Genomic DNA, 26399 nt, shown 5'->3' with positions numbered 1-26399 from the left:
CTCCTTCCATTATGGTTTTGTGGTGGGGCACCGTGGAAGCTGGAATCTCAGCAAAACTGACAGACTTGAGTTTGTATTGAATTTTGTCTGTATAAATGATTATATACTCGGTCAGGCATGAGCACACCTAATCATAATAAGTTCAAAAAGGGGGAGCTTCTAGAGAAATAAATCATTTAAGATTAGGTTCTTTAGCACAGTGGTTCTCAAACCTGTCCTGGGGTCCACCAGCCAGTTGAGTTTTCAGGATATCCATAATGAATATATATGAATAATTGAAATCTCATAAATAACATTTTAAATATCCTCTTTATTATTCCATATAAACACATAAATTAAAACCACTTTATGGCTTGGTCTTACTCTCCTTCTATTGGAGGTTAGCAATGCTAATAACGTTTAGATAGTAATACAGATCTACGATGACAATTCTATACCAATTATTACATTTTTTCATCCTGCTGTTACATTGGTATATCAATGCTATCTTCTAAAGTCCTTAATCTTTGATTCTTGGAACTGGATGAATTTCAAAAGATTCTCCTTGAGGTTGAACTAATTCCATGAATCTGTATGCAAACTGTTCCTACCGGAAACCTCCAATTCGGGATTTCTGAATCTGTGTTCCAAACATTCTCTGTCTGATCAGTAGATTAGTCTCTATATGGCTGCGTGGTTCGCCATCTGGCATCTTCAGAAGACTAAATCTAAAACATACACTATATTGATAAAACTTTATTCTTGCATATCAAATAACTTATTTAATAACAAACAATTTCATAAAATTTACATACAGATTCATGGAATTAGTTCAACCTCAAGAAGAATCTTTTGAAATTCATGCAAATCTGTCTTATGTTTATTCATTAGGGATATCCTGAAAACCTTACTGGCTGGTATTCCACAGGACAGGTTTGAGAACCACTGATACCTTTAGAGTCTTTGTCTTCCATTGGTAGCCCTGTACTTAAGGGCCACCAATGGATCAGGTTTTCAGGATATGCCTAATAACTATAAATGAGAAAGATCTACATGCTTACTACTGTCCACTGTATGAAAATCCCTTATGATATGCATGAGAGAGATATCCTCAGAACCTGAACCATTGGCAACTGTCGAGAACTGGGAGTGAATACCAAGGGGCTAGAGCGGGGGTTCTCAAATCCCAGTCCTCAGAACCCACCCAGTCAGGTTTTCAGGATACCCACAATAAATATGCATGAGATAAGTTTGCATGCACTACCTTCACTGTATGCAAATCTCTCTCTAATGCTTATTCATTGTGGATATCCTGAAAACTTTGGTGTAACCTGAGGACTGGGGTGATAACCTCTGGGTTAAGGTAATAGGCTGTGAACCAGAGAAATTGGGCAATAAAATCCACTTCCACTACCAACACTCCTTGTCATTTCATCTCCTATTGCTTCAGGCTGGAATAATACCTTAAACTGCCTCAAGCATTATGTGGAAAGGCAGGCTAAAAAATCCCAAATTATCATTAAGAAATGTAAATCTTTTATTTCAAAGGCAAGGAAACAACATCAAATTTGCACAAGTGTAAAGCAAGATTTGCCCTTCGGCCCTGAGGCATGGCAGAGCACTGGATGCAGCAGTGTAGAGAGACATAGATGGCACTGGGTTAAAAACACCACAGAAGCAGGGGGTTGAATAGGGGGCATGCCAAAGGAATAACATAGCCCATTTAGACCCTGTGTCACTGTGTGGCAAAGGTGTGAGGGAAACATTTAACTAGGGATATTTGTGTTTGTGAGACATTTCATAGTTACCAAAACTATACCTGGTCCACACATACAGAAAGCAAATATTGCACAATAATCTGAGTCTCGGATACCTTTAGAAAAGCTTTCAGTCCCACTCCTGAGAAAAGACATGATGAGACTTATACAGTAATGCAAACCAACAATGGGGAAATGCAACAGATACAAAGAAATGGGTTATGTATATACAGCAAGAGCCCTGGGTCTAACTGCTGGGTTAAAAAGTGACATCTCCTCCAACATAAGATAATGGAGGAAATAAGAGACAATCAAAGCTGAATGCAATAACTCATCACAGATGTGACCACAAGAAGGCTGGAGGAAGAGGAGGGGGAACAGCTTGAACCTGGGCTGTGATCACAGGCATTTCACATGGGAAGACTTGATAATTTCAGAAAGCTGAGTGCAGGGCCCAGACTGTGATCACAGAACCTCACACAGGGAGGCTGGATGCCAGTCCTGGGCTGTGATTGCAAGAACCATACAGGGAGGCTGCAGCTTGAGAGCTTTCTTAGACATATTATAGCATTTTAAAGACCAGAAATCAAAGAACTCACTCATCCCCAGGGAGTATTTCTAGCAGGGCACTACAGGGTAAAAATGGACATACCCCAATGTTTTCTCAGGTCCACACCTGCTGCTTCAGAATTAACAGGCAACTTAAACACAGCACCACAATTCACAGTTCTCAGTCATTTCATAGAAGAGCTGGGGCCAAAAACACACAACAACACTAGATTACATAAATGTGCCTAAGAATTCACACACAAATCTATACAGCATGTGCTGCATTTCCACATACTCCTACGGGTGCGCAAAGCAGAGACTGATACATGGATCTTTTGATTCCCAAGTCCCACATAGGTAAGTGCCTATAAATTTTACCTGCTAGAGACACAAGTTCATTTTCCTTTAATAAAAACATTCTTTCCCAAATGTGCATTAGCAGCAGTGGGAAGCCACATCTGAAGGGTAGTTGCTGGCTAGGAAAATGCCAGGCAGCTACTCAATCTATAGCTACTTCTGAAAACTCTTTAAGCAGTTGGGCTGATAGGCCCGTATCTATGACTGGTTCACATAACCTGGGCACATGGCTGTACTCAGGAGCATTGCTCAAAGAATTTACAGCAATAAGTGAGCTAGAGTTTGTAAAATCATGGTCAGTGTGCAAAAGGTGGATTTTGCTTTATAGAAACAGGTCTAGGCAAAAATCACACCCAGGCATTGTCTATCCTCAAAGAACATCAGCAAGGAATAATACCATCATCAATGATGTTCATCCTTCCCTCCTGCACGAACTATGGATAATCCATGGAAGAGGCACAATCGTCCTCAATGCTGGATGTGTATTATGTGGTACAAGCATGAATAAAAGTATCCATATGTTAGAAAACACTTCTGCAAGAAACACTCAGACAAAAGACTTCTCTCTCCTAGTACAGAAGAGTTAAATAGTAATTTAAAAAAACAAGATAATATAGACCCAAAGACTGAAGAGTGTTATATTTCAGCTATGCTAATTGTCCAGAGTTTGTTCTTGGAAACCAAGATGCTGAGGGCAAGAAAACTCCCTTCCAATGCAAAAAATCACCCTTTGTTGGTGCATGAAGCTGTCAACTCTCCACTGGAATGCTTTGGATGAGATGGAGTCCACTCAGCAACCCTGCTTCAGGGGAAGGCAGTGATTGTCTTGTCCACAACAGAGAATGTCACAGGACTAAATAGTGGGATAGGGGCTCAGATCAGATAGTCAAACTTGCACAGTATCCTTCCTTAGTGTTCCCCGTCATGTCTTAGAGACATTTCGCAAACAGGAACCAAGAGGAACAGAAAGCTGAAAGACACAGGAGAGACGAAATTAACCAGCTGTTGAGAAGAAAGCATCCAATTTCCCTCTGATTGGTACTCCTACCCTCACAGGGCGTGTACAGACAGGTCAGGGCCTCCAATTCCATCTTGTTGGCACTCCTCTCTCACTAGTCAGAGATAGACATACTGGCACCCATTTCTCTCTAGCTAATATCCCCTGCTTTCACAGGGTTAGCAATGGATAGGGTGGGTCACAGTACCTGACGTCCTCTGATATGATCTGCAGTTATCTGACTCTACTTTCATCATCTGCGGAAAGGAAGAGGGGAGCTTGGGTAGATGTTAAGCTCTAGTTGTAGAGTGAGTATGTGTGTCCCCTACAATGGCATGAAGACAGGAGGTGTACAACGAGCAGGTTTCACAAGCCCCCTCCAACCAGAATGCTTGTACAGCAGCACAGAGAGCTGAAATGCAATGGACGGCTTGAAAAGTGGCATCTGCTGAAAACTGGCATTTCATGGAGAATCTGAACATTGAACTCTACCAGGTTCTGGGAAATACATGGAAAGGGGTCAAAGTGCTTTTTTGCTTGCCGTGATGAGGTGTTCTTTGTGTCACTCATTCTCCAGCGATTTGCAAGTTCCTGAATCTGCCCCAAGTATCACCTAGCAATAAACCCCCGACATACCTTCTCCCCCTTCCCCAGTTTGAGCGCTCTGCAGAAAGTTGAGTCCCTGAGAACACAGAGGCAGCCACAGGATGCGGAGTATCACAGCACATAGACTCATCCTTCCTGTTGATCTTTCCAGTGACCCAGTTCAGTCATTTGATTCTAGACGAGGTGGCTTTCTACTCCACACAGCAATGCTGTTCCAGCCTACAGAACGATGTAACCTTTCATGTAAATTCTGCAGCTTCACCAGGGAAAGCAGTTTTGTTTATCTAAGGTGATTAGACAGGGGCAAGAAAGGATCACCAAACATCAAAGCCACAGCTACACCAAGAGAGCTCAGCCAAAGCTCATTTGTTATAACAGTTGCTGACATCTCCCCATCTGCAGACAAGTCTAGGACCAGATTCCAAACAGTGCAAAGTATCTTTAACCAGATCCCAGGCCAGAACCTTCTGCATCCTCCAGACAGACTCAGAAGAGGCGATAAAGTCCATCATACTGGGAAGGATGTGACTTGTTTTGGGGGGTATTGCGCCCTGACCTTCAACATCTGAGGCAAGCACTCAGTGCCCTGCAATACCTGGATCAGTGGCAGAAACACAGGTGGTGATACATATGCATTACCAAATAAAATTTTATATTAGATCCTTATCAAACTTTAAAAAATAAAACATTAAAAACTTAAATTAATTTAAAATCCAGTTTCTGTCACAGTTGGCAGCTCTGGTAACTGAAATCTGATGGGTAAACAGTTTGCAGGTGACAGCACACAAGGGAGTCTGTGCTTATTCCTCGCGTTCTCATGTCTTCTCCCGCCTCTCTCATCCTGAGAATGCTCCAGGCTTCACAAAGGGAGGAAGTCTCAGTCAAGAGACAACTGGAAGGCCTGTTTCTGGTGCTATACAGCTGTCTCCTGGTCCTCCCGCTGGATCATCTGGTAGTGCTGTCGGTTTTCGAGGTAGGCAGCTAGCTCTGGGTCATTGGCTTTCTCAGCCCGGTGCTTTGGAGTATCTCCCTGTAATGCATGCAGCAAGGAGGAGTCATTAGAAAAACACACACACACACAATCAGCATCAAGCAAGGAAAAGAAAGAGACCAAATTACAATTAAAATAAAAACATTAAAATTAACACAAACAGAATCACATAAAACCTCAATACATAACCAAAGGCAAAATAATAATAATAAAAAAAAAAATCAACACACCCTCTTTACAATAACTCTGGCACATTTAATGCCTGCTGGAATAAAAAACCCTTAATCTGCTTTCTCATTGAAATTACATCGGTCATCAAATGCAGCTCTACAAGCAGCACAGTCTAAAAAATTGAGGCAGCAATTGAAAAAATATGCTGTCTGGTCTTGTTAAGACGAATCTGCCAGCGAGTTGGAACATCTAGTAAACACAGATCTCTGACCTAAAGGCTCTAAGCGGTCGATAAAGCTTTAACAAGGCAGTTATCACAATTGAGGCTTTGCTGCATAAAGCCTTACATGTAATGTAACTTGCTAAGAGATCGACACCAGTGTAGAGACTGTAAGAGGTGTCGCAGAAACAAAATGATTGGCCCCACTTAATACCTATGCAACTGCGTTTTGTGCTACCTGTAACGTAATGTAGTACGAGTGGATACAGAATCAGGCTCTTTAAAAAACAGACCTGAGGCATCCAACGTAGATTAAAACGTTGGATGCCTCAGGTCTGTTTTTTGATTAGCCTGATTCTGAACCCACTCTTCTCTTGCCCCCGTGACTGTTCGTGGGACATTGTTGTTCTTTCCACTTTTGTGGCTATGTTCATGGTATGTAGTACATCATCTGGGAGACCTACCAACAGGCCACTACAATGATCTAGATAGGAAAAGTGTCTCTCTCAAGCTGGCTGAAGTACACAGTGTCCCCGAGTCAGAGCCACATTCAGGAGCAGTTCCCAGGCATGTGTGCATTGCATTTCCATATCTGTGCATGCTAATTATCACAGAAAGGTACCTGCACAAAACAGGTGCAAGTGTCCTGGGGCACTTTGTACACACTTATTGGGATATATGCACCACCTTTATGAAGATGTTCACCCAAGGTCAGCAGGCATAGCTTAACAAAAAAGAATTTACAATTTTGTTAACAGAATAATAATTTTCAAAGTAAATTAAGCACACACTTTTCACTTTCAAAACTGGTGCAAGGTCTCTAGCTTAAAAGTATATGAAGACTGTTTCTCAAGTAGACAGGTTGAAAATTGCCAATTATTTAATAATTTCATCTGGACTCTTTGGAAGACGCAATTTCTAATTGCAAGGATACAAGCTTTCTTCTTCACAATGCTCACTAGTTATAAATTAGTGCACTTTAATTATATATAGGGTGTGTGCTACAGGGTACCCAAGGAGCCTCATCTCCAGCCTGATCTGTGCTATTCCCTCTCTCCAGGATTTGCAGCTTAAGCAATTAGAGCACGGAAGAGAGTTTTGTATGTTTTTGGCTCACATATTCTCTGGGATAGGGTGCTTCAGTCTTCAACACAGCTGCAGAGGTGCCTGGGGCAGCTATGCAGAGCTCAATCCATGTCTGGAGCGCTTGGAATGTTAACAGACTGATTCCCTGAGGAGGGTTGGGAAGAGGGCCGGGGAGGGTGGGGAGAGTTTGCTTAGTGTTTACTCACCTGCTAGAATGAAGTGAGAAACTCTTTGGGTTTACAGAGAGGAGGGGACTTTGTATAAGGGTACAGTTACATAAGAACATAAGTTTTGCCATACTGGGACAGACTGAAGGCCAATCAAGCCCAGTACTGTTTCCACCAGTGGCCAATCCAGGTCACAAGTAACTGGCAAGATCCCAAGAGTAAAATGGATTTTATGCTGCTTATCCTAGAAAGAAGCAGTTGATTTTCCCAAGTCCATCTTAATAATGGCTTATGGATTTCTCTTTTAGGAAATTATCCAAACCTTTTTTAAACCCTGCTAAGCTAACTGCTTTTACCCCATTCTCTGGCAACAAATTCCAGCATTTAACTGCAGGTTGAGCAAAGAAATATTTTCTCTAGTTTGTTTTAATTATTACTTAGTAACTTCATTGCATGCCTCCTAATCTTAGTACTTTTGGAAATGGTAAACAAGCAATTCACATCTACTCATTCCACTGTACTCAGTATTTTAAAGAACTTTTATCATATCTCCCCTTAGCTGTCTCTTCTCCAGTTGAAGAGCCCTAGCTGTTTTAGTCTTTCCTCATAGGGAAGTTGTCCCATCCCCTTTATCATTTTCGCTGCCCTTCTCTGTACCTTTTCTAATCCTGCTATATCTTTTCTGAGACGTGGTAACCAGAACTACACACAGTATTCGAGGTGTGGTTGCACCATGGAGCGATATAAAGGCATTATAACACATTCTCATTTTTGTTTTCCGTTCCTTTCCTTGTAATTCCTAACATTCTATTTGCTTTCTTAGCCGCTGCTCTACACCGAGTAGAGGGTTTCAACACATCAACGATGACACCTAGATCCTTTTCCTGGGTGGTGACCCCTAATGTGGAACAGTGCATCATGTAGCTATAATTTAAGCTCCTCTTTCCCACAGGCATCACTTTGCACTTACTCACATTAAATGTCATCTGCCATTGGGATGCCTAGTCTCCCAGTCTTGTAAGGTCCTCTTGCAATTTTTCACAATCCTCTTGATATTGAATAACTTTGTGTCATTAGCAAATTTAATTACTTCATTAGTTATTCTGATCTCTAGATAATTTATAAATATGTTAAAAAGCAGCAGTCTCAGCACAGAGCCCTGGGGGAGACCACTATCCTTTTCCATTGAGAATACTGACCATTAATCTTACTCTTTGTTTTCTATCTTTTAACCAGTTCTTAATTCACATTACTTATACGGTCTGTGCCCTGAACAGCACAGGTACAAATCAAAGTAGGGTATACACAAAACGTAGCACACATGAGTTGTCTTGTTGGACAGAATGGATGGACCGTGCAGGTCTTTTTTTCTGCCGTCATCTACTATGTTACTATGTAATTCACATTACCTCGTATCTCATGAATTTCTAATTTCCTCAGGAGTCGTTCATGAGATACTGTCTTTTGAAAATCCAGATATACAATACTGACTGGCTCACGTTTATCCACGTTTATTCACCCCTTCAAATAAATGTAGTAGATTGGTGAGGCAAGATTTCTCTTGACTGCTGGCTTTGTTTCATTAATCCATACTTTTGTATATGCTCTGTAATTTTGTTCTTAATAATAGTCTGTACCATTTTGCCTGGCACCGAGGTTAGGCTCACTGGTCTATAAAATTTCCCAGATCACCTCTGGAACCTTTTTCAAAAGTTGTTATGTTGGCCACCCTCCAATCTTCCAGTACCATGCTTGATTTTAAAGATAAATTACATATTACTAACAACAGCTCTGCAAGCTCATTTTTCAGTTCTATCAGTACTCTGGGATGTATACTACCCGGTCCAAGTAATTTGCTACTCTTCAATTTGTTAAATTGCCCCATTACATCTTCCAGGTTTACAAAGATTTGATTCAGTTTATCTGACACGTCAGCTTTGAATACCATTTCTGGCACTGGTATAACCCCCACATCTTCCTTGGTGAAGACTGAAGCAAAGATTTAATCTCTCTGTTATGGCCTTGTCTTCTCTGACAGCCCCTTTTACCCCTTGGTCATCTAGCAGTTCAACGGATTCTTTTACGAGCTTCTAATATACCTAAAAAAGTTTTTATGATGTGCTTTTGCCTCCAACGCAATCTTCTTTTCAAAGCCCCTGTTTGCCTTCCTGCCTTATCAGTGTTTTGCATGTGACTTGACATTCCTTATGCTGTTTCCTATTATTTTCAGTCAAAACCTTCCATTTTCTGAAGGATTTTCTTTCAGCTCAATAGCTTCCTTCACCTCGCATTTTAATCATGCCAGTTATCGTTTGGCCTTCCTTCCTCCTTTTAAAATATATGCAACATATCTGGTCTGGGCTTCTAGGATGGCATTTTTAAATAGCATCCACGCCTGATGTAAATGTTTGACCTTGGCAGCTGCTCCTAAGGATTTTATTTTTTGACCACTCTCCTGATTTTATCATAGTCTCCTTTTTGAAAGTTAAATGCTAACATATTGGATTTCCTGTTTGTACTTAGTCCAGAGATAACAGTAATCAAAACATGATCAGATTTGATGCAATCAAGTGGCCCCAGAACCATTACCTTCTGCACCAGATCATGCGCTCTACTAAGGACTAGGTCTAGAATTGTTCCCCCTCTTGTTGGTTCCTGAACCAGATGCTCCATAAAGCAGTCCTTGATTTCATCAAAGAACTTTACCTCCCTAGCATGCCCTGATGTTTCGTTACCCAGTCAATATTGGGGCAATTGAAATAACCCATTATTATTGTGTTACCCAGTTTGTTAATCTCCTTACATGGTATGTGATACTTTATATGTATACCCAAGTTTGATTTGTCCTTGCCATTCTCAGGGCACAGACTGTAGAAGTCTGCCAAGCCCTCTCCTTAATTTCTGATAACATTTCTGCATCTGTCTGTTCATCCTGGCCTATCACTATTTTTCCCCCTTTACATATGGAACTTCTATCCATAGGGATTCCAAGATGTATTTTGTGTCCTGTAGAATTTTTAGTCTATTTGATTTAAGGCCCTCTTTAATGTATAATGCTACCCCTCCACCAATTTGCTTCACCTTATCAATGTGATATAAATTTGTACCCTGGTATGTCAGTGTCCCATTGGTTATCTTCCACCATGTCTCAGAAATGCCTATTATATCTATCTTTTCATTTATTACAATATATTTAACTCTCCCATCTTATTTAGGCTTTTGGTATTTGCATACGAACATTTCACACAATGTTTGTTATTCCTATTTACAACTTGATCAGCAATTGACAGTGATCATTTGCAATCTTTAAAATCTGTCTGCTCTGTAATTAAAGACACCTGGTCTACTATGGTCTTTATTGCAACTTAGCTATCGAGATGCCCCATCTTCCTTGTTTTGGTGATATTTTTTAAAGATACCTTGTTCCAAACCATGCACTTTTGGGCGACTGTCAGCCTTCCCTCAGTTTCTAGTTTAAAAGCTACTCTATCTACGTTTTAAATGTTGATGCCAGTAGCCTGGTTCCAACCCTGGTTAAAGTGGAGTCCATCCTTCCGGAATAGGCTCTCCCTTATCCAGAATGCTGCTCAGTTCCTAACAAATCTAAAACCCTCCTCCCTGCACCAGTGTCTCATCCATGCATTGAGACTCCAGAGCTCTCTGTCTGTCTCTTGGGCCCTGCAAATGGGAACAGGAAGCACTTCTGAAAATGCTATCCTGGAGGTTCTGGGCTTCCAGAACCCCCCTCCCACATTTTCCTATGTCACTGGTACCCACGTGTCCCAAGACTACAGGCTCCTCCCTAGCACCAGGTAAAATCTTGTCTAGGTGACACATGAGGTCCATCACCTTCGCACCAGGCAAGCAAATGACCAAGTGATCCTCATATCCACCATCCACCCAGTTATCTACATGCCTAATGATCAACTACAATGGCTGTCCTAAGCCTTCCTTCCTGGGCAGAAGTCCCTGGAGACACATCCTCAATGCAAGAGGATATTGTATTTCCTGGAGGGAAGGTCCTGGCTACAATGATGCACTCCCTTCAGGTGACCTTTCTTCTCCAGGCAGCACAGGGGCTGCAAGACTGGAGGTGGGATTTCTCTAATATGCCCCTGTAGTCCTCCTCTACAAAGCTCTCTGTCTGCGTCAGCATCTTCAATTCTGCTACTCTAGCCTCCAGAGAACAGACCCATTTCTTTGAGAGCTAGGGGCTCTTCGTACTGAGTACATACATGACTTCTCACCAACTGGGTCATAATCAAACTTGTGGCACTCAGTCAGTGGTGTGCTGGTAAATGCTCTCTCCCCGGTCCACCTCTGCGCCCCTCCCCGTCCACCTCTGCGCCCCCCCCCCCCCCCAAATTGCAGAGCTGGTTATAGCCGGGGAGAGAGCCTGGGGGGGAGGGGCAATCTAATTCATGTTTAATGTGGGATAAAATGCCATAAATAAGTAAATAAAAATAAACTTTTAATGTTGAGCACCTGATTCTCAAAGTGGACATATTCCAAACACTATAATGAAAATAAAATGATTTTTTTCTACCTTTGTTGTCTGGTGACTGTTTTTCTGATCATGCTGGCCAAGTATCCGATTCTGCTGCTATCTGTCCTCTTAACTCCATTTCCAGGGCTTCCTTTCCATTTATTTCTTTACTTTCTGCCTTTCTTCTTCATTTCTTGCCCTACATCTGTAAGTAAAAGCTGGGTCCTCCGCAGACTTGACTGTCCAGTGGATCCAGCTTCAGCCTATTTTCTCCATCCATGTGCAGTTATTCTCTCTTCCTTTTCCCTCTTCTCATCTCATTCCTCACTCTTTCCTCCCCTCCATCCATGTCCAGCATTTCTTCTCTCTCCCTTCCATCTCCTCCATCCATGACCAGCAACCCTCCTCTCCCCCTGCCCTGCCCTCCGTGCACCCATGTCCAGCAGCAACCCTCCTCTCCCCTGCTCTCCATGCACCATTTGTCCAGCAACCCTCCTCTCCCCTGCCCTCCATCCACCATGTCCAGCAACCCTCCTCTCCCCTCCATCCACCCATGTCCAGTGACCCTCCTCTCCCCCCTGCACTGCATCCACCCATGTCCAGCAACCCTCTTCTCCCCTGCTCTCCATGCACCCATGTCCATCAACCCTCCTCTCCTCTCCCCTCCATCCACCCATGCCCAGCAACCCTCCTCTCCCCTGCCCTCCATCCACCCATGCCCAGCAACCCTCCTCTCCCCTGCCCTCCATCCACCATGTCCAGCAACCCTCCTCTCCCCTCCATCCACCTATGTTGAGCAACCCTCCTCTCCCCTCCATCCACCCATGTCCAGCAACCCTCCTCTGCCCCCTGCACTGCATCCACCCATGTCCAGCAACCCTCCTCTTCCCTCCATCCACCCATGTCCAGCAACCCTCCTCTACCCTGCCCTCCATCCACCCACCCATGTCCAGCAACCCTCGTCTCCCCCTGCCATCCCCTCCATCCACCCATGTCCAGCAACCCTCGTCGCCCCCCTGCCCTCCTCCCCTCCATCTGCCTTCTTCCAGCCCCCCCCTCCGTTGCCCCGGTCGGCCATCATCCGTCTGCCCTCTGCTCTCCGACAGACCTGGTTTCCTTCCTGCGCCGCTGCCCTGCCTTTAAAAATTTTATTTTCCCTCGAGGCGCGCCGGCGTTGAAGCGAAGGCAGCAGGCTCAGCTTGGTTCCAGCCTTCTGTTCCCTTCCTTCGCATCATGGCTCTGCCCTCTTCTGACGTATTTCCTGTTTGCGCGAGGGCGGAGCCATGATGCGAGGGAAGGGAACGGAAGGCTGGAACCAATCTGAGCCTGCTGTCTTCGCTTCAACGCTGGTGCGCCTTGAGGGAAAATAAAATTTTTAAAGGCAGGGCAGCAGCACAGGAAGGAAACCAGGTCTGGCGGGGAGCAGACGGCAGACGGATGATGGACGACTGGGGCAGCGGGGGAGCAGAGGCTCGCCGGCTCGCACTGGCCAACAACCGGCTCGCAAGATGCCAATAAATTTAACAAGCAGCTCTTGCGAGCCGGTGTGAGCCGGCTCCAGCACACCACTGCACTCAGTACAAAAGACTGAATAGCCTCCTTCTCGCTGCTGGTCTGCTGCTTGCATCTTATTATTGCTGATTTCTTAATTAAGTTGCTAATAGAGTGGGAATATGTAAATTAAAGTCCCCTAAGATTGTTAGTTATATGCTAGGCTATGCTAATATTTAGTTTTTATTAGGGAAGATGGCAAAAGTAATCTACTATAGTCCTATTATCCTGGCCTCATAGCAGTCTTGCAAAGTGGGAGGTGAATGTTGGGATTAAATCCCAGTTTATCGATGCCATGTACAGAGCACGCACAGAGATTTCTGTGTCCATATTACCACTTCCCTATATCTTGTGTGTTGGAGGGATAAGGATGGAGGGGGTGTTAGCAAGGGGTAAACCCAGTGTTCGTCAGGGCTGTCCTAAGGAAGGGGGTATAGGGATGCGCCCAGGCATGAATATAGTAACATAGTAGATGAAGGTAGATAAACTCATAGCATAAGGTATGATACAATACTACATATGCATACTTGATCTTGATTTGCCCTTACCATTGTCAGGGCGCAGCCCAAAGAAGTCTTCCCGGCACTGGTCTCGTACTCCAAATACTGAAGCTGAACCTGTCCAGCCATGATCATGGCACAGATTGTAGAAGCCTGCCTAGCTCTGGCTTTGCTTCTCAATTACTGGTGTTGCCATTTAATCACTGCTAAGCTTGTTTGGTTCTATGCCGGATTACTTTGTGATTATCCCAAGCATTTTTAAATTCTGTTACTGTTTTCATCTCCACCACCTCCTGCAGGAGGACATTTCAGGCATCTACCCTTTCTGTGAAAAATATACTTCCTGATGTTATTCCTGAGTCGGGCCCCCCTGCAATCTAAATTCATGTCCTCTAGTTCCACCACCTTCCCTCCTCCGAAAAAAGGTTCATTTGTATATTAATACTTTTCAAATATTTGAATGTCTGTATCATATCACCCCTGTCTCTCCTTTCCTCCAGGGTGTACATCATCACAGCAGAGACTGTAGCTGTGCCTGTTTTCTGGGTGGGGAGGGCACACAGATTCATTTCTCTGGGTCTGTTGCTTTATTTTCTTGGGACTGAAATTGAAGGGGGTGGGGTTGCTTCAGTCTTCACAGAGATAGGTCAGTGACCCCTAGCAGGCAAAAGGTTTGTGCAAGGAGGATGCTGGGACATGTCAGCTCGCTCCACTCCTGCCACTCACTGCCCCTGTGGAGGCTCAGGTTTCAGCCATCTGGCCTTCATCCACTAATGAACTCTCACACTCCATAAAAAGTCAAGCTTTTGGCAGTACTAACACAGTAAACCTCCCCCCTTTCTCTGACAAACTGCTCTAGGACCTAAGCACAGACACAAACTGCTCTAACCAGCAGTGTGCCATGGGGCAGGTTGGGAAAGGCACAAAGCACAGGGCTGGCAAAGCAGAGGGATCATACTGACATCAGGGACAAGATCTCTGGCACTTTTCCCTGACTGGCACCAGAGCAAATGCCCCACTCCGAGCTGCAGAGGGGCAACAACAATGGATGAATTTTCTATTCAAGGAGTAAACCGGCTTATGTGAAGTCCTGGGACTCACACAGCAGCAAAGCACCCGGTAATCTTACTACGAGCATAGAATTATTTTGCACCACGGAAACTGAAGGCAAAATCACAAGGTATTGCACACCTGCTCCAAGGTCACTCAGCAGTCTCTCCTCCCTGATCTGGACTCAAGTTCTGGTTCAAGCCCCCTCCCTGCCCATCTTCAAATCCTTGCTCAAAGCCCACCTCTTCAATGTCGCCTTTGGCACCTAACCACGTTACCTCTATTCAAGAAATCTAGACTGCCCCAACTTGTCATTTCGTCCTTTAGATTGTAAGCTCCTTTGAGCAGGGACTGTCCTTTGTTAAACTGTACAGCGCTGCGTAACCCTAGTAGCGCTCTAGAAATGTCAAGTAGTAGTAGTAGTTCTGTTCCCTGCAGCCATCATTCCACACTATCTTTTGCTTTCTCCTTCATTTTTTCCCCTCAAACCCTTGTTCCCTTTCTCTCAACTTTCCCTTTCCATTCTCCTCATTATTTCTCCATCATTCTCTGTCTCCCTTCTAATTGCCTCCCTTCCTCCATTTTTCTCTCTCTCCTTCCACTCTTTTCCTTTCTTTCCTTTTGCTTGCAGTTGCTTGTCCACCCTTTGGCAAAAGTCAAAAGATGCAAAATACAGGCCCAGATGGAATTCTCACCAACTGGGCAGGTATTATTTGTAAAGAATTCTGCCTAGCTGCCCAGAGAAACACTTTCAGTTCTTTTGCATAGGTGCACACTTAACTCCTTGGGCTATTCACACTCCGAGAAGTTTTTTTACACAAACGTCCTCATGTCTGGTTTGCCTCCCTCTACAGGAAGGGCCAAATTTGGGACAGGAAATAAATGTTCATTAGATGGCATTGGGACTGGGCACAATGATTTGTGTACCCTTCACACTAGAAACAGCAAGAAACAAAAACTCCCACCCCCAATTTTATCAGGAAATATACCACCCTCACTATTCACAGTTGGAAATAAAAATTCACCTTAATCATAGAAAACAAACAGTGCCATCTCGACCTAGTGGTCCTAGTGCTAGAAGACTTTGAAAGGCCCCCTCTGATGCCAGCAAAACCTGAAGGGTGTGTGTGTGTGTGGGGGGGGGGGGGGGGGGGGCGGAAGCGTTGTCCCTACTGGAGACCTGGGCATTGGCAGAAGAACTAAAACAAAAAATGATCACTGTCCTAATACTCCATGCTGCTCTCATCAGGGAGTCATCATATACAAACTGTTATAGAAATGCTCCGTATTAGTAGAGAACCCATGGCTCATCCTGAGCTCTGGCTGGGAACTGTGCAGAAAGGACTCCCCATCCCATAAAGCAGGAAGACTGGCTGAAAACATTCTGTGACTGTCACAAGGTGTAGGATGTACAGGTCAGTGGCATCTCTATACAGAGGTGCCTTCTATGCAACAAATACATTAAATCTAGTGACGTTACCATTAAAATTATTTGATAATATTATTTAACCAATTTACACAGGAGTAAAGTCTGGGGGTCCATACAGGATGAGATAAAACTTCAATATAAATCCTGCACCTTGAGTTCTATAAATATACCCTGCAAAACAGAACTTAAAACTCACCATCCAAAAGAAATATTCAAATTCATTAACAGCAACACAACTCTCTCCAAAGCCCATCAGATCATGAATAAAAAGACACTCTGATGCTGGAGATGTAAAAAACAGAAAGGCACATTTCTTCATGTGTGGTGGACATGTGTGGGGGTGGTAACATTCTGGCAGGCAGTGATGAGAGCGTTGGCCCGAACTATGGGAGTTTCACTGGTGTGTGGGCCGTGACAGTGTTTATTGGGAATGTACAGTGAGCGAGAAGTGTGGGAGGAGAATAAACTGATGCGGTGGGGATTAGCAGCGGCTAAGTGCCTTATCGCGCACTGCTGGAAATCAATAGACCCTCCAACTCTAGGGGATTGGAGGATTAAAGTGAGACTTTTGTGGCACATGGAGCATCTAACAGTATACAGAAGGTTGGGAGAGCTTTGACTTAAAAGGGGATGGGCAAGACTTCAACAAATGATTGATGGATTTTAGGGGGGCGAGGATACATTCCAGGGAAGGGGGGCAGGTAGGAAGGGAGTGGGGAGGGAAGTATTTAGGGATTACGGATTGAAGGGGGGGGTGCAGATAGGGGGGCAAAGTTGATTCCACCACCTGTGTTAGGGAAGGTGCAAAATAAAGCTGGGAACAATATAGAGTGGAACATGGATGGAGGGAACTGTATTAAAAGAATGGAGTGAAATTAGCAAGATGTGTTAATGTTGATAATATAAGTTAGTGGGACAGCCAATATATTGAGAAGATGTAAAGAAATGGAATTATACAGCGGTGTACATCCAATGGCCTGTCTAATCAAATGTTTAAAAATGTTTCAAATGTTTAAAAAATTTTTTTTTCAAAACATTCAATAAAAAATTTAAAGTAAAAAAAAAGACACTCAACCTATATAACAAATCTTCCATACACGACCACTCTAGGTGCCAGACACAAACAGCAGCATCTTACCCATGAACAGGCAGCAGAGCAATTATTATACACTTGGCCCTAGAACACCAATATACCTCCTACTGGAATAACAAAACACAACAGGCTGCTACCGATTTCTACACAGATTCTACACACTAGCAGAATACCTCATCTATTTCACACATGCAGAATGCAGATGGACCACTACCAAATACAGAATATGTGACTACACTTTAGAAATATGCCAACAAAAACTGAAATGGAAACCCTAGAAAGCCAGACCCTACATATGGTAGGAGAAATCAAAACAGAAATATACTTCCCACCTATACAAACTTTTCAAAGAGGCACATTCCAAAAGCTGACATACTCCAATTACTAAACTACAAATCAGATCATGCTGACACGGAAAATTATTTATACAGTCAACATTAGGCGCTGATATTATAATTTGATTTTTTTTAAATGACAGGTCAATATGCAGGTAAATGTTGTACATACAAATTGATACACAAATAAAATATATCTGTATATTGTGAGGAGAGGGGCAGGGCATTTCAAGGTGAGACATCAATGTGCCAGAATAGTGGCGATATTTAGCTGCTGTACAGATTCATTTATCCATATAGCTTGCCTGCAGAAATAAGAAGGATAAAATATACAGGTAAGTTATCAACGGTGGCAAGATATATAAATATCCCTTAAAGGCTGCCACTGAAAATTCATCCCAATGTATTTTTCCTACTTTTGTTGCCTGGGTATTTATTTTTCAAATCACATTGGTTTCACTCTTCATTTTCTGCTTTCCTCTTATCTGTTCCTAACTCCTGCCTCTCTATCCACTCATAGTTAAATCTCACCCCACCATTTCCCCCTTTTTCACTGTCTCCTTCTATATCTCTCGCCAACCTAACCATCAGGTTTCTCTCTCCTGCTCTCACCCCTACCTAACACTTTCATTTCTCCATCTCTTTTCCCTTCACTTTGGTCCTCCATTTTCATCCCATGTACTCAGCTCCTCCCCAGCTCATCTGTTTCCCCAGTTCCTTCCAATCACTCCTGTCTTCTGTCTCCTATTTCCACCCAAGCCTCCCCCATTACTTCTTTTTCACCTCCTGCCCAGCCCCATTTCTTGAAGAAAGTCGTGTTAAAAGATATCGAGGGGGGGATCAAGGGGAGAAGACAGGAAGGTAGAGTCATGGCCTGTTCTAAGGATGCCTTTGACAAAAATCAAGAAACACTGGGGTTGCAGGGAGGAGTTACAGGGCTTTGGACCCGGCTCTGATGGCCTATGTTTAAAGATGGCTTGGAAACCAAGAATCCCCACTAACCACAGAAACCACCAGGCAAAAAAAAAAAAAAAAGTGCATCTCTGAGTGAGAACCCTTTTCATAGCAGGATCCTGTCTGACAGATATATTTTGGGGTCCACAGTTCCTCTTGGTCCTCTGTACTTCCAGCTCAATTGGAACTGGTTTTTACTGGGTTACAATGCCATAAGCCTGCATGCATGACTACCTAGGGTTTTCCCCTTACTTTTTCAAATTTTTTTACCTGGTAGATACTCCTTTCTTTTTTCATTCAGCTCACTGTGAACTGGTACTGGTTCCATGAGCCTTCATTTCCCTAGGCTTATCCTTCCACTGTCTGGTCACTACAGTACTGTTTCTTAGGCCTGGAATCACATACAAGGCTTCCTTCCAGAATTGTGTAGCATGGGCTATAAATCTGACCACCAGGTGTCACCCTTCCCTCCATCCAGGGGCTGGCACAGGGTTCAAGAGAACCGATCTAGAAGCTGGACCCTCCACATGGCAGTTTGCAGTGCTGCCACTGAGTCACTTGGTTGACCCCTACTCACTATTCTTAATCCCTCCCATCAACCAGCTATCGCAGCAACAACGCTGGGCTGGAACCACAAGTCAGAGCTCTCTCCAGATCTCAGCTTCATATTTTAAAGTTTAACAAGTCACTGAAGCCATGCAGTAGCTAACTCTATTGTGTACCACTAATATAGATCTACACATACACATACCGGCTGATATTCAAAACTCAGTGGTTCCCAAGCCTTATCCTGGAGATACCTCAGCCAGTCAGGTTTTCAGTATTTTCACAACGAATATTCATGAGATATATTTGCATGCAATGGAGGTAGTGCGTGCTAATCTCTCTCATGAATATTCACTGTGAGTGTCCTGAAAACCTGATTGGCTGGGGTGCCTCCAGGACCAGGTTTGGGAACCACTGTTCAAAACCATTTAACCGGCCAGGTGCAGTTCCTTTTTCAGCTATCTGGCGATATTCAGTGGGAGACAGCCGTCCATTCTGCTGAATATCGTCAGTTAGAGCTTAGCGGATAGCCGGCTGTATTGCGTGAAATAACTGGCCATCCGCTGATTTTCAGCACATCACTGGCTAAGTTTTGCAGCCAAATCTGGCCGCGTCAATAGCAGGTCTATCTTTGGCTGCTACGAACTTAGCTGGCCAGCACTGAATATCGACTTGGCCGGCTATGTTCTTAGCAGCCAAAGATAAACCGGATATTCAATGCTGGTAACCGGAAACAGCCTGGCCCAATCCCAACAAGTGGTTCAGAGCAGTTTAGAATCAAAATTGAACCAATACAATCATTGGGAATTACAGTTTTAAGTATAAAGTAAACAAATTTTGATTAAAACAGTAATAATATTTTTATTTCTATTTGTTTTATTTCTATTTATTACCATTAATAGTGGACTAAAATAGCTAGCTACCACATCACTTTACTCACTGATTAAAACAGTAAATTCTACAGTTTTACAAAAACAATTTCTTGAAGGGGACTTTTTTGTGAAATGACAGATGCTACACCCCCACCCCACCCTGTACAGAAACACACCACAGACATATATATCACTGTACAAACACCACTGTACACATGCAAACCAATGTACAGACATACACAGAGAAAAAGGAAGCCCAGGCCAGAGTGGGCAGATGCAACTGTGCTGGCTTTCTCTTTCACTGCATTATCCATAGCTCCCAGCACTCTTCTCTCTGATATTAAATTACATCCTCCATGTGCTCCTGTTTCCCCCTCACCTGCAGATCTGTTTTCATCAGCGATGCTCCAGCTTCCACAATGTAATGGCAGATGGTGCGTTGGCGCAGCGATGCTGCTTGGTGTAAACATGTCTCTCCCCTGACAGGAAAAAGAATAATCATTCAGTGCCTAAACTCTCCAACCACGTAACCTTCAAATGCTCCCTAACAACCGGCATGGAAAACTCCAAGTGCTCATCCTAGAATGGGAACCTGTGTCCCAGCTCTAGCATCACAGTATCACCCTGACAGTTCTGGCATGGTAAAACCTCACATTATAGAACACTATGGAGATTTCAAGCATGAGAAATCCTCACCTCATACCAGGAACACATTTTCATTTAATGGCGAATAATTTTCGCAGCATCCTGGCTGATTTATGCTGTACTTGGATTTCCTTGCAAGTCTTGCTGGGCTATTTGGAGTAGGTTTTGCTCTTGGGGCTTTAGATTGTTGAGGTTGGAAGTGTTTTGGCTGGTTTATGTGTGAAATTTTGTTGTGTTAAGTATGTTCAAATTTTATGTATATTTCTTGTAACCCGTCTTGGGACTAGTATGTGGACAGCTATAAACGAAAAGTAAATAAGTAAACAAATGATGTTAGAGATCCCAACACCCTTCTAACATCTCAACCATGGAAGACCCCAACACAGAGGATCCAATCACTTGCCACTCCAGAATGCAGGGTCTGAATCTCCAACATGGCATGATCATCCAGCATTAGGACCATAACCTCCCATCTTGAAAGTGGGGCAGTTATTCTTTGAGAGGCTTTCTGTTCTGTTTAACATGTATTGCTCATGACTTGGCTTACCCCTGGAAATATACAAGCCCACCTACCTCGCAGAAACCAGTTTTATCTTCCTGTACTCTCAGCGTGAGCTATTAGTTAAACTGACTAGTATTCTAACAATCAGTGGCAGCGGTGACTTTTCCAGGACTTGTTACTGACAGTCACAGGTGCTAGAAGCCATGAAATCCTTCCACCATGGACAGATTGCTCTGGAACAGAAGGCTTGAGGTGCTACTGCTACTTACTTTTGTTTGTCTGTAGCATCAAGGATCTCTGAAGGAGCTGAGGAAAGTAGATACAAAAAGCACAAGGTTAATTAGGGGAAGGGACTCTGGATTTAGCTCACACGCTTTTCAGTTGTTGCTGAAGGCGAATTACATTCAAGTAGGTAGATCCCTGTCCCTGGAGGGTTAACAGTCTAATGGGCTGATGCTCAGAACTCCGACGCTATATGGAACAGCGCCCGAGCAATACCACAGGAGCATCACAGAAAAATAGCTTCCCAATTCTCAACTGTAGAAAGATGCAAATGATACGTTTGCTGTTTGACCGAAAACAAGGGTGAGGAACATTGTAAACAGATATCTTGTATGCATGTGCCAGGCAAACCCAGAAGCAAAGCACACATCAGCTTTTCAATTTTGTTTTGCCTAAAAATCTTATATGTAAGTGCAGAAAACAGACATCAATATATGCTTTCACTTTCGGATTTGCTCTGACTCGCACACATTCGTCTCTCCTCACTTCTTAGGGGCTTGCACAGACTTCCTTCTGCTTTCGAATTAAATAAAAACCGGCTGATTTTAAAGCAAAAAAACATCCCTAAGCCAGCTCTGAGCTTGAGTTAGGTTTTCAGCAGTAAGGGTGGGGCTTTGTTTTGTGCACTGTTCTCTGAGCATTTGGAAGGAATAGGAAATTACTTCATTAACATCCGTTTGACTACATTTAAATACTAGCTGCGCTAATCTTTGATGCGCACATTGCTTCATGCACTAGAGCTCTTGGAACACAGATTAACGCTGGTGCTAGTCCAGCAAATAAACTCTAGTGCCAGTGTTAGGGTCTGAGCATCGACCCATCAGTTTGTACATGAGGCAATGGAGAGTTAAGCGACTTGCCCAAGATCACAATAAGCCGTAATGGGATTTTATTTATTTGATAATTTACATACTACTTTTCTGTGGTACCAGTGGCGTAGCCAGACCTGACATTTTGGCTGGGCCCAGAGCTAATATGGGTGGGCACTATATATATATATATATATATATATATATATATATATATATATATATATATATATATATATATATATAGTGAAGTGCTTATCCCACCCAGAAATTCCACAACAATGAATTTTAATAGTGCCCAGGCCCCAGCTACTTTAATTTTTAAAAAATCAGACGTTAAAATTATGATGTAAAAAAAAAAATTTTTTTAATTTATTACCTGCAGTGCTGGACTGGGCTGGCAGCTGCTCGGAACTCATCTCGAAGAACTTTTCCCACGTTTCCAGGGCCAGGCTCGCACTAGCTCAATGCTCAACCCTGTAAGCGACAGCGTACACTGCGTGCAGCTATTGTTTCGCCTGCCCTGATGGCCACGAGCGAGTGGAGCGAGAGTGAGGCTGATCTGAGGCTGAGCACACCGCCACGCACAGCCACGTCATACTGCGTAGGATGGAACAACGAGCATCGCAACGCGACCTGCATTTCAGTGCCGCTGCCACTGCGTGCCGTGCCAACCCGAATCTGCCTCTCTGCAAGCCCGAAAGGTAGGTGGGCTGGACTCTGGAGATCTGCTGAGCGGGTGCCGTCTGCCGTGCCACGCTACTACTACTTCTATTTAACATTTCTAAAGTGCTACCAGGGTTACGCAGCGCTGTACAATTTAACAAAGGCCAGTCCCTGCTCAAAGGAGCTTACAATCTAAAGGACAAAAAGTGCAGTCAATCAAATAGGGGCAGTCTAGATTTCCTGGATAGAGGTACAATGGTTAGGTGCCGAAAGCGACATTGAAGAGGTGGGCTTTGATCAAGGATTATTAGCATTGTATTAGCAGTGGCCTTCATTTCTTCCCTATTAAACAGGCAAGAAATGATGGATGGGGGTGTGGGGGGAAGAGACCACTCACTACAAACGTTATCCTTTATAGTCTGTCTCATGACAATAACTCCTAGTGCACAACATAAGAGAAAGTTTGGAACCGCTGATCCAGGTCTGTGTTTACAATGGGTGCTGAGCAACCCAATATTGAGCAAATGCCAATAATTTTGAACAGTTGGCACCTGGAGCGGTTCTCATACGAACCTGACTTACTCGCCCCGAAAGGGCGGTGGTGCCGCCTACCCCATCAGTCCTTCCACACACCGGAACAGCTAGGCCCCACACCAGGTGTCCAATCTGTACGCTGTGGCACCACGCGCTCGCTCACTCCTCGCCCTTTTCCCGCTTCGCGCAGCCAGGCCTCATCAACAGTTGCTCCGCGCATCTTTTTGTCTGAGAAGCACGCTGCCAGCCTGCCGCGCTGTGCGCAATTGCCGGAGCGCGTGAAGGCGTCAAAGTGACTCAGAGGTGAGAGGTGGGAGCCGCAGAGCTGGAGGCCCCGGGTATTCCCCGCCAAAATCCGGTATCTCCCGGGGAGTCGCCGGAACCTCCCGGTGCCCCTCGCAACCCCTCAGAGCCAAGGGGAATCGCGCGGAATTTCTTTGTGCAAGTCGGAACCGCTCGGGGTTTCTCTGAACAGAAAAGCAGCCCTTGGGGTGTCCCTTCGACGGAAAGAGCCGCTCTGTATCTCACTCAGCCGACCTTGGCCTCTGGCAGTGTCCAGGAACCGCGCGATGACTCGTCAGGAAAAAGGCTGCTGCAGTGCGCTTGGGTGGGCGGGCCTGAGCCGAGATTGGACCCGTAGCTACGCCCCTGTGTGGTACAATCAAAGCAGTTTACATATTGCATTCAGGTACTCTCTCTGTCCCTAATGGGCTCACAATCTAAATTTTGTACCTGGGGCAATGGAGTAAGGTTAAGTGAGTTGCCCAGGGTCACAAGGAGCTGCAGTGGGAATTGAACCCTGTTCCCTGGGTTCTCAGCCCACTGCACTAGCCATTAGGCTACTCCTCCAAATTAAATATTTCCACTCTCCTCAGACTTCCACTCATGGTCCTGTCAGAGACACTTCCTCAGACCTTTCACAGCTCTATGCCAGTTTTATAAGAAAGGCTCCAAGCTGGGAGGTGTAATCACAGGTGAAAAAATTCTTTTTACCACTTCTTTGTATATTAGTGTAATACATAAACAATAACAGCCATGCAAAAATAAATCATTCAAAATTTGTTTTCACATATCAATCTCATCCCAATGCACTTATCTCATTTCTGTCTCATCCCAACAGAGGCCTCTGTTTGCTACTGCTGCATGAAGGAATCAGCAATCCCATATGGACCACAGCAATAACTCAATCACAAAAGAAAATGTAGAAGTAATTAATTTATTGACAACATCTGCACAGATCCTGTTCTTGTCTAAAGGATTGCTGTTTGTTCCAGGAGGTTGATATGACAGCTTTCATTCTCATGTGGATTTTGAGAGGTTTATGAGAATTTTGCAATTAAAATAATATTTTTGACTAAACATGTTCTGGTTGACAGATCTATTGTGAGAAACCCCCCTAATTCTATAAACATCAGCATATAACTTTTGGTGCTAAAATGAAGTTAAGCATCCCATGAATAGCAAAAGACAAATGAAGATTCAGCAAATCCAGTATTGGGGAACTAAGGCCAATGCTGGACAGACGTCTATAGGCTGCATCCTGCAAAGGGCAAAAGACAGATGAAGATTTGGCAATTCCAGTACGGTATATCACTTATTATCATATACTGTGAGTGAGGGTGCTTTACAAGTCAAAGGGGAGTGGAAGACATCTTAATTAGTAAGTTAAGTACTATTGCCTCGCCTCACCCTATGCTTGGAACAACCTTCCTGAACCCTTACACCAAGCCCCCTCCCTGCCCGTCTTCAAGTCTTTGCTTAAAGCCCACCTCTTCAATGCTGCGTTCGGCACCTAACCCTTACCGTTCAGTGAATCCAGACTGCCCCAATTTGACTGCCCCTATCGGACCGACCGTTCACTTGTCTATTAGATTGTAAGCTCTTTGAGCAGGGACTGTCTCTCTTTGTTAAATTGTACAGCGCTGCATAACCCTAGTAGCACTCTAGAAATGTTAAGTAGTAGTAGTAGTAGTACTATTATCAATACTTTGGCTACAACATATATTGTCCCAAGACACCATCATATTTAACTGCCTAAATGTGTTTGGCATGATGGCAAATTGCCAACCAGCAGTTAAGCATGAATGACTATAACCTGCACAGAGTGGTGGGTACAGCTCTGGCTGCCTTGTTGGGCAGACTGGAAGGACCATGCAGGTCTTTATCTGTTGTCATTTTCTGTATTTTGTGAAATAGAGAGGTAAACAACAATTACATGCGAAACTGCACAGCGCCATAAGGTAGTGCCTAAGGGGCTCTTTTACTAAGCCGTGTAGACGCCTACACGCGCCTAACTTGCGTCAATTTTGAGTTACCGCCCGGCTACCGCGTGGCCCTTGCGGTAATTTCATTTTCGATGTGTGTCGGCTAGGCAAGCTGGAAAATATTTTTATTTTCTGGCGTGCGGGCGGTAATCATCATTCTACACACGTAGACCATTGCCACCCAGTTACTACGCGAGACCTTACCGGTAGGTCAATGGCTGACGGTCAGGTCTCAGACCCAAAAAGGAGGTGCGGCAATTTTCATTTTGCCGCACGCCCTTTTTGGCAAAAATTTTAAAAAGGCATTTTTTCAGGTGCACTGAAAAATGATTCTGCGCACACCCAAAACACAAGTCTACACTACCGCAGGCCATTCTTCAGCGCAACTTTATAAAAGGGCCCCTAAATGTTTTAGCGTGTAAGTGCAAGGGGTCATGCACGTGGATGGAGCATGGGCAGGTCACACAGTTGTGCAAGAAACTTATAGAATATTGTAAGTTATGCATGTAAATGCCAACATTTAGGCACTAACATTTACACCTGCTTTTACCGCAGTTCACCTTCTCCACAATGCTAAGCCCTTCAATCATATCACTCCTCTGCTATACCAAGAACACTAGTTGCCCTTGTCAGCATGGATTCAGTTCAAACTCCTAGTTCTAGTCTTCAGATCTTGGCTCCCCACGGCCCCGGATTCTCTCTCCCATTTGCTCATACCCTACAACCCTCCCTCGCTCACTCCATTCTACAAATGCTGGACTGCTACAAATTCCTCCTCCCTCTGTCACCTGGCTAGAATTAACGCGAGCCTCAGCCATCAACTATGTTAGCCCTAAACTCTGGAACACACTACCGCACCTTTAAATCCACCTTGAAGACTCACCTTTTTACCCTTGCCTACCCTGCCCACCACTAAATCTCTATCTTCTTCCTTGTAGTTTGCTATGTTATCGCAAACCGCTCTGAAGCCACTTCTTGGTGTTTGCCGGTATATCAAGCCC

At 44.0% G+C, this 26399-nt stretch overlaps 1 protein-coding gene across 1 annotated transcript in view; it reads right to left on the bottom strand.

Moving 5' to 3' along the window:
- Positions 1 to 290: 290 nt before the first annotated feature.
- DGKZ (diacylglycerol kinase zeta) overlaps positions 291 to 26399 on the bottom strand; it is a 226978-nt gene continuing 200869 nt past the window's right edge. The window contains 3 exon segments of the mRNA XM_030200852.1: positions 291 to 5275; positions 20076 to 20175; positions 21113 to 21149. Coding sequence (XP_030056712.1) covers positions 5159 to 5275; positions 20076 to 20175; positions 21113 to 21149 — 254 coding nt within the window. The 3' untranslated portion in view covers positions 291 to 5158.

Source organism: Microcaecilia unicolor, chromosome 4 (assembly GCF_901765095.1).
Source record: "Microcaecilia unicolor chromosome 4, aMicUni1.1, whole genome shotgun sequence".
NCBI lineage: Eukaryota > Metazoa > Chordata > Amphibia > Gymnophiona > Siphonopidae > Microcaecilia > Microcaecilia unicolor.
Note: the sequence above shows the minus strand (reverse complement) of the source record. Positions and strands in the feature narration are given on the sequence as shown.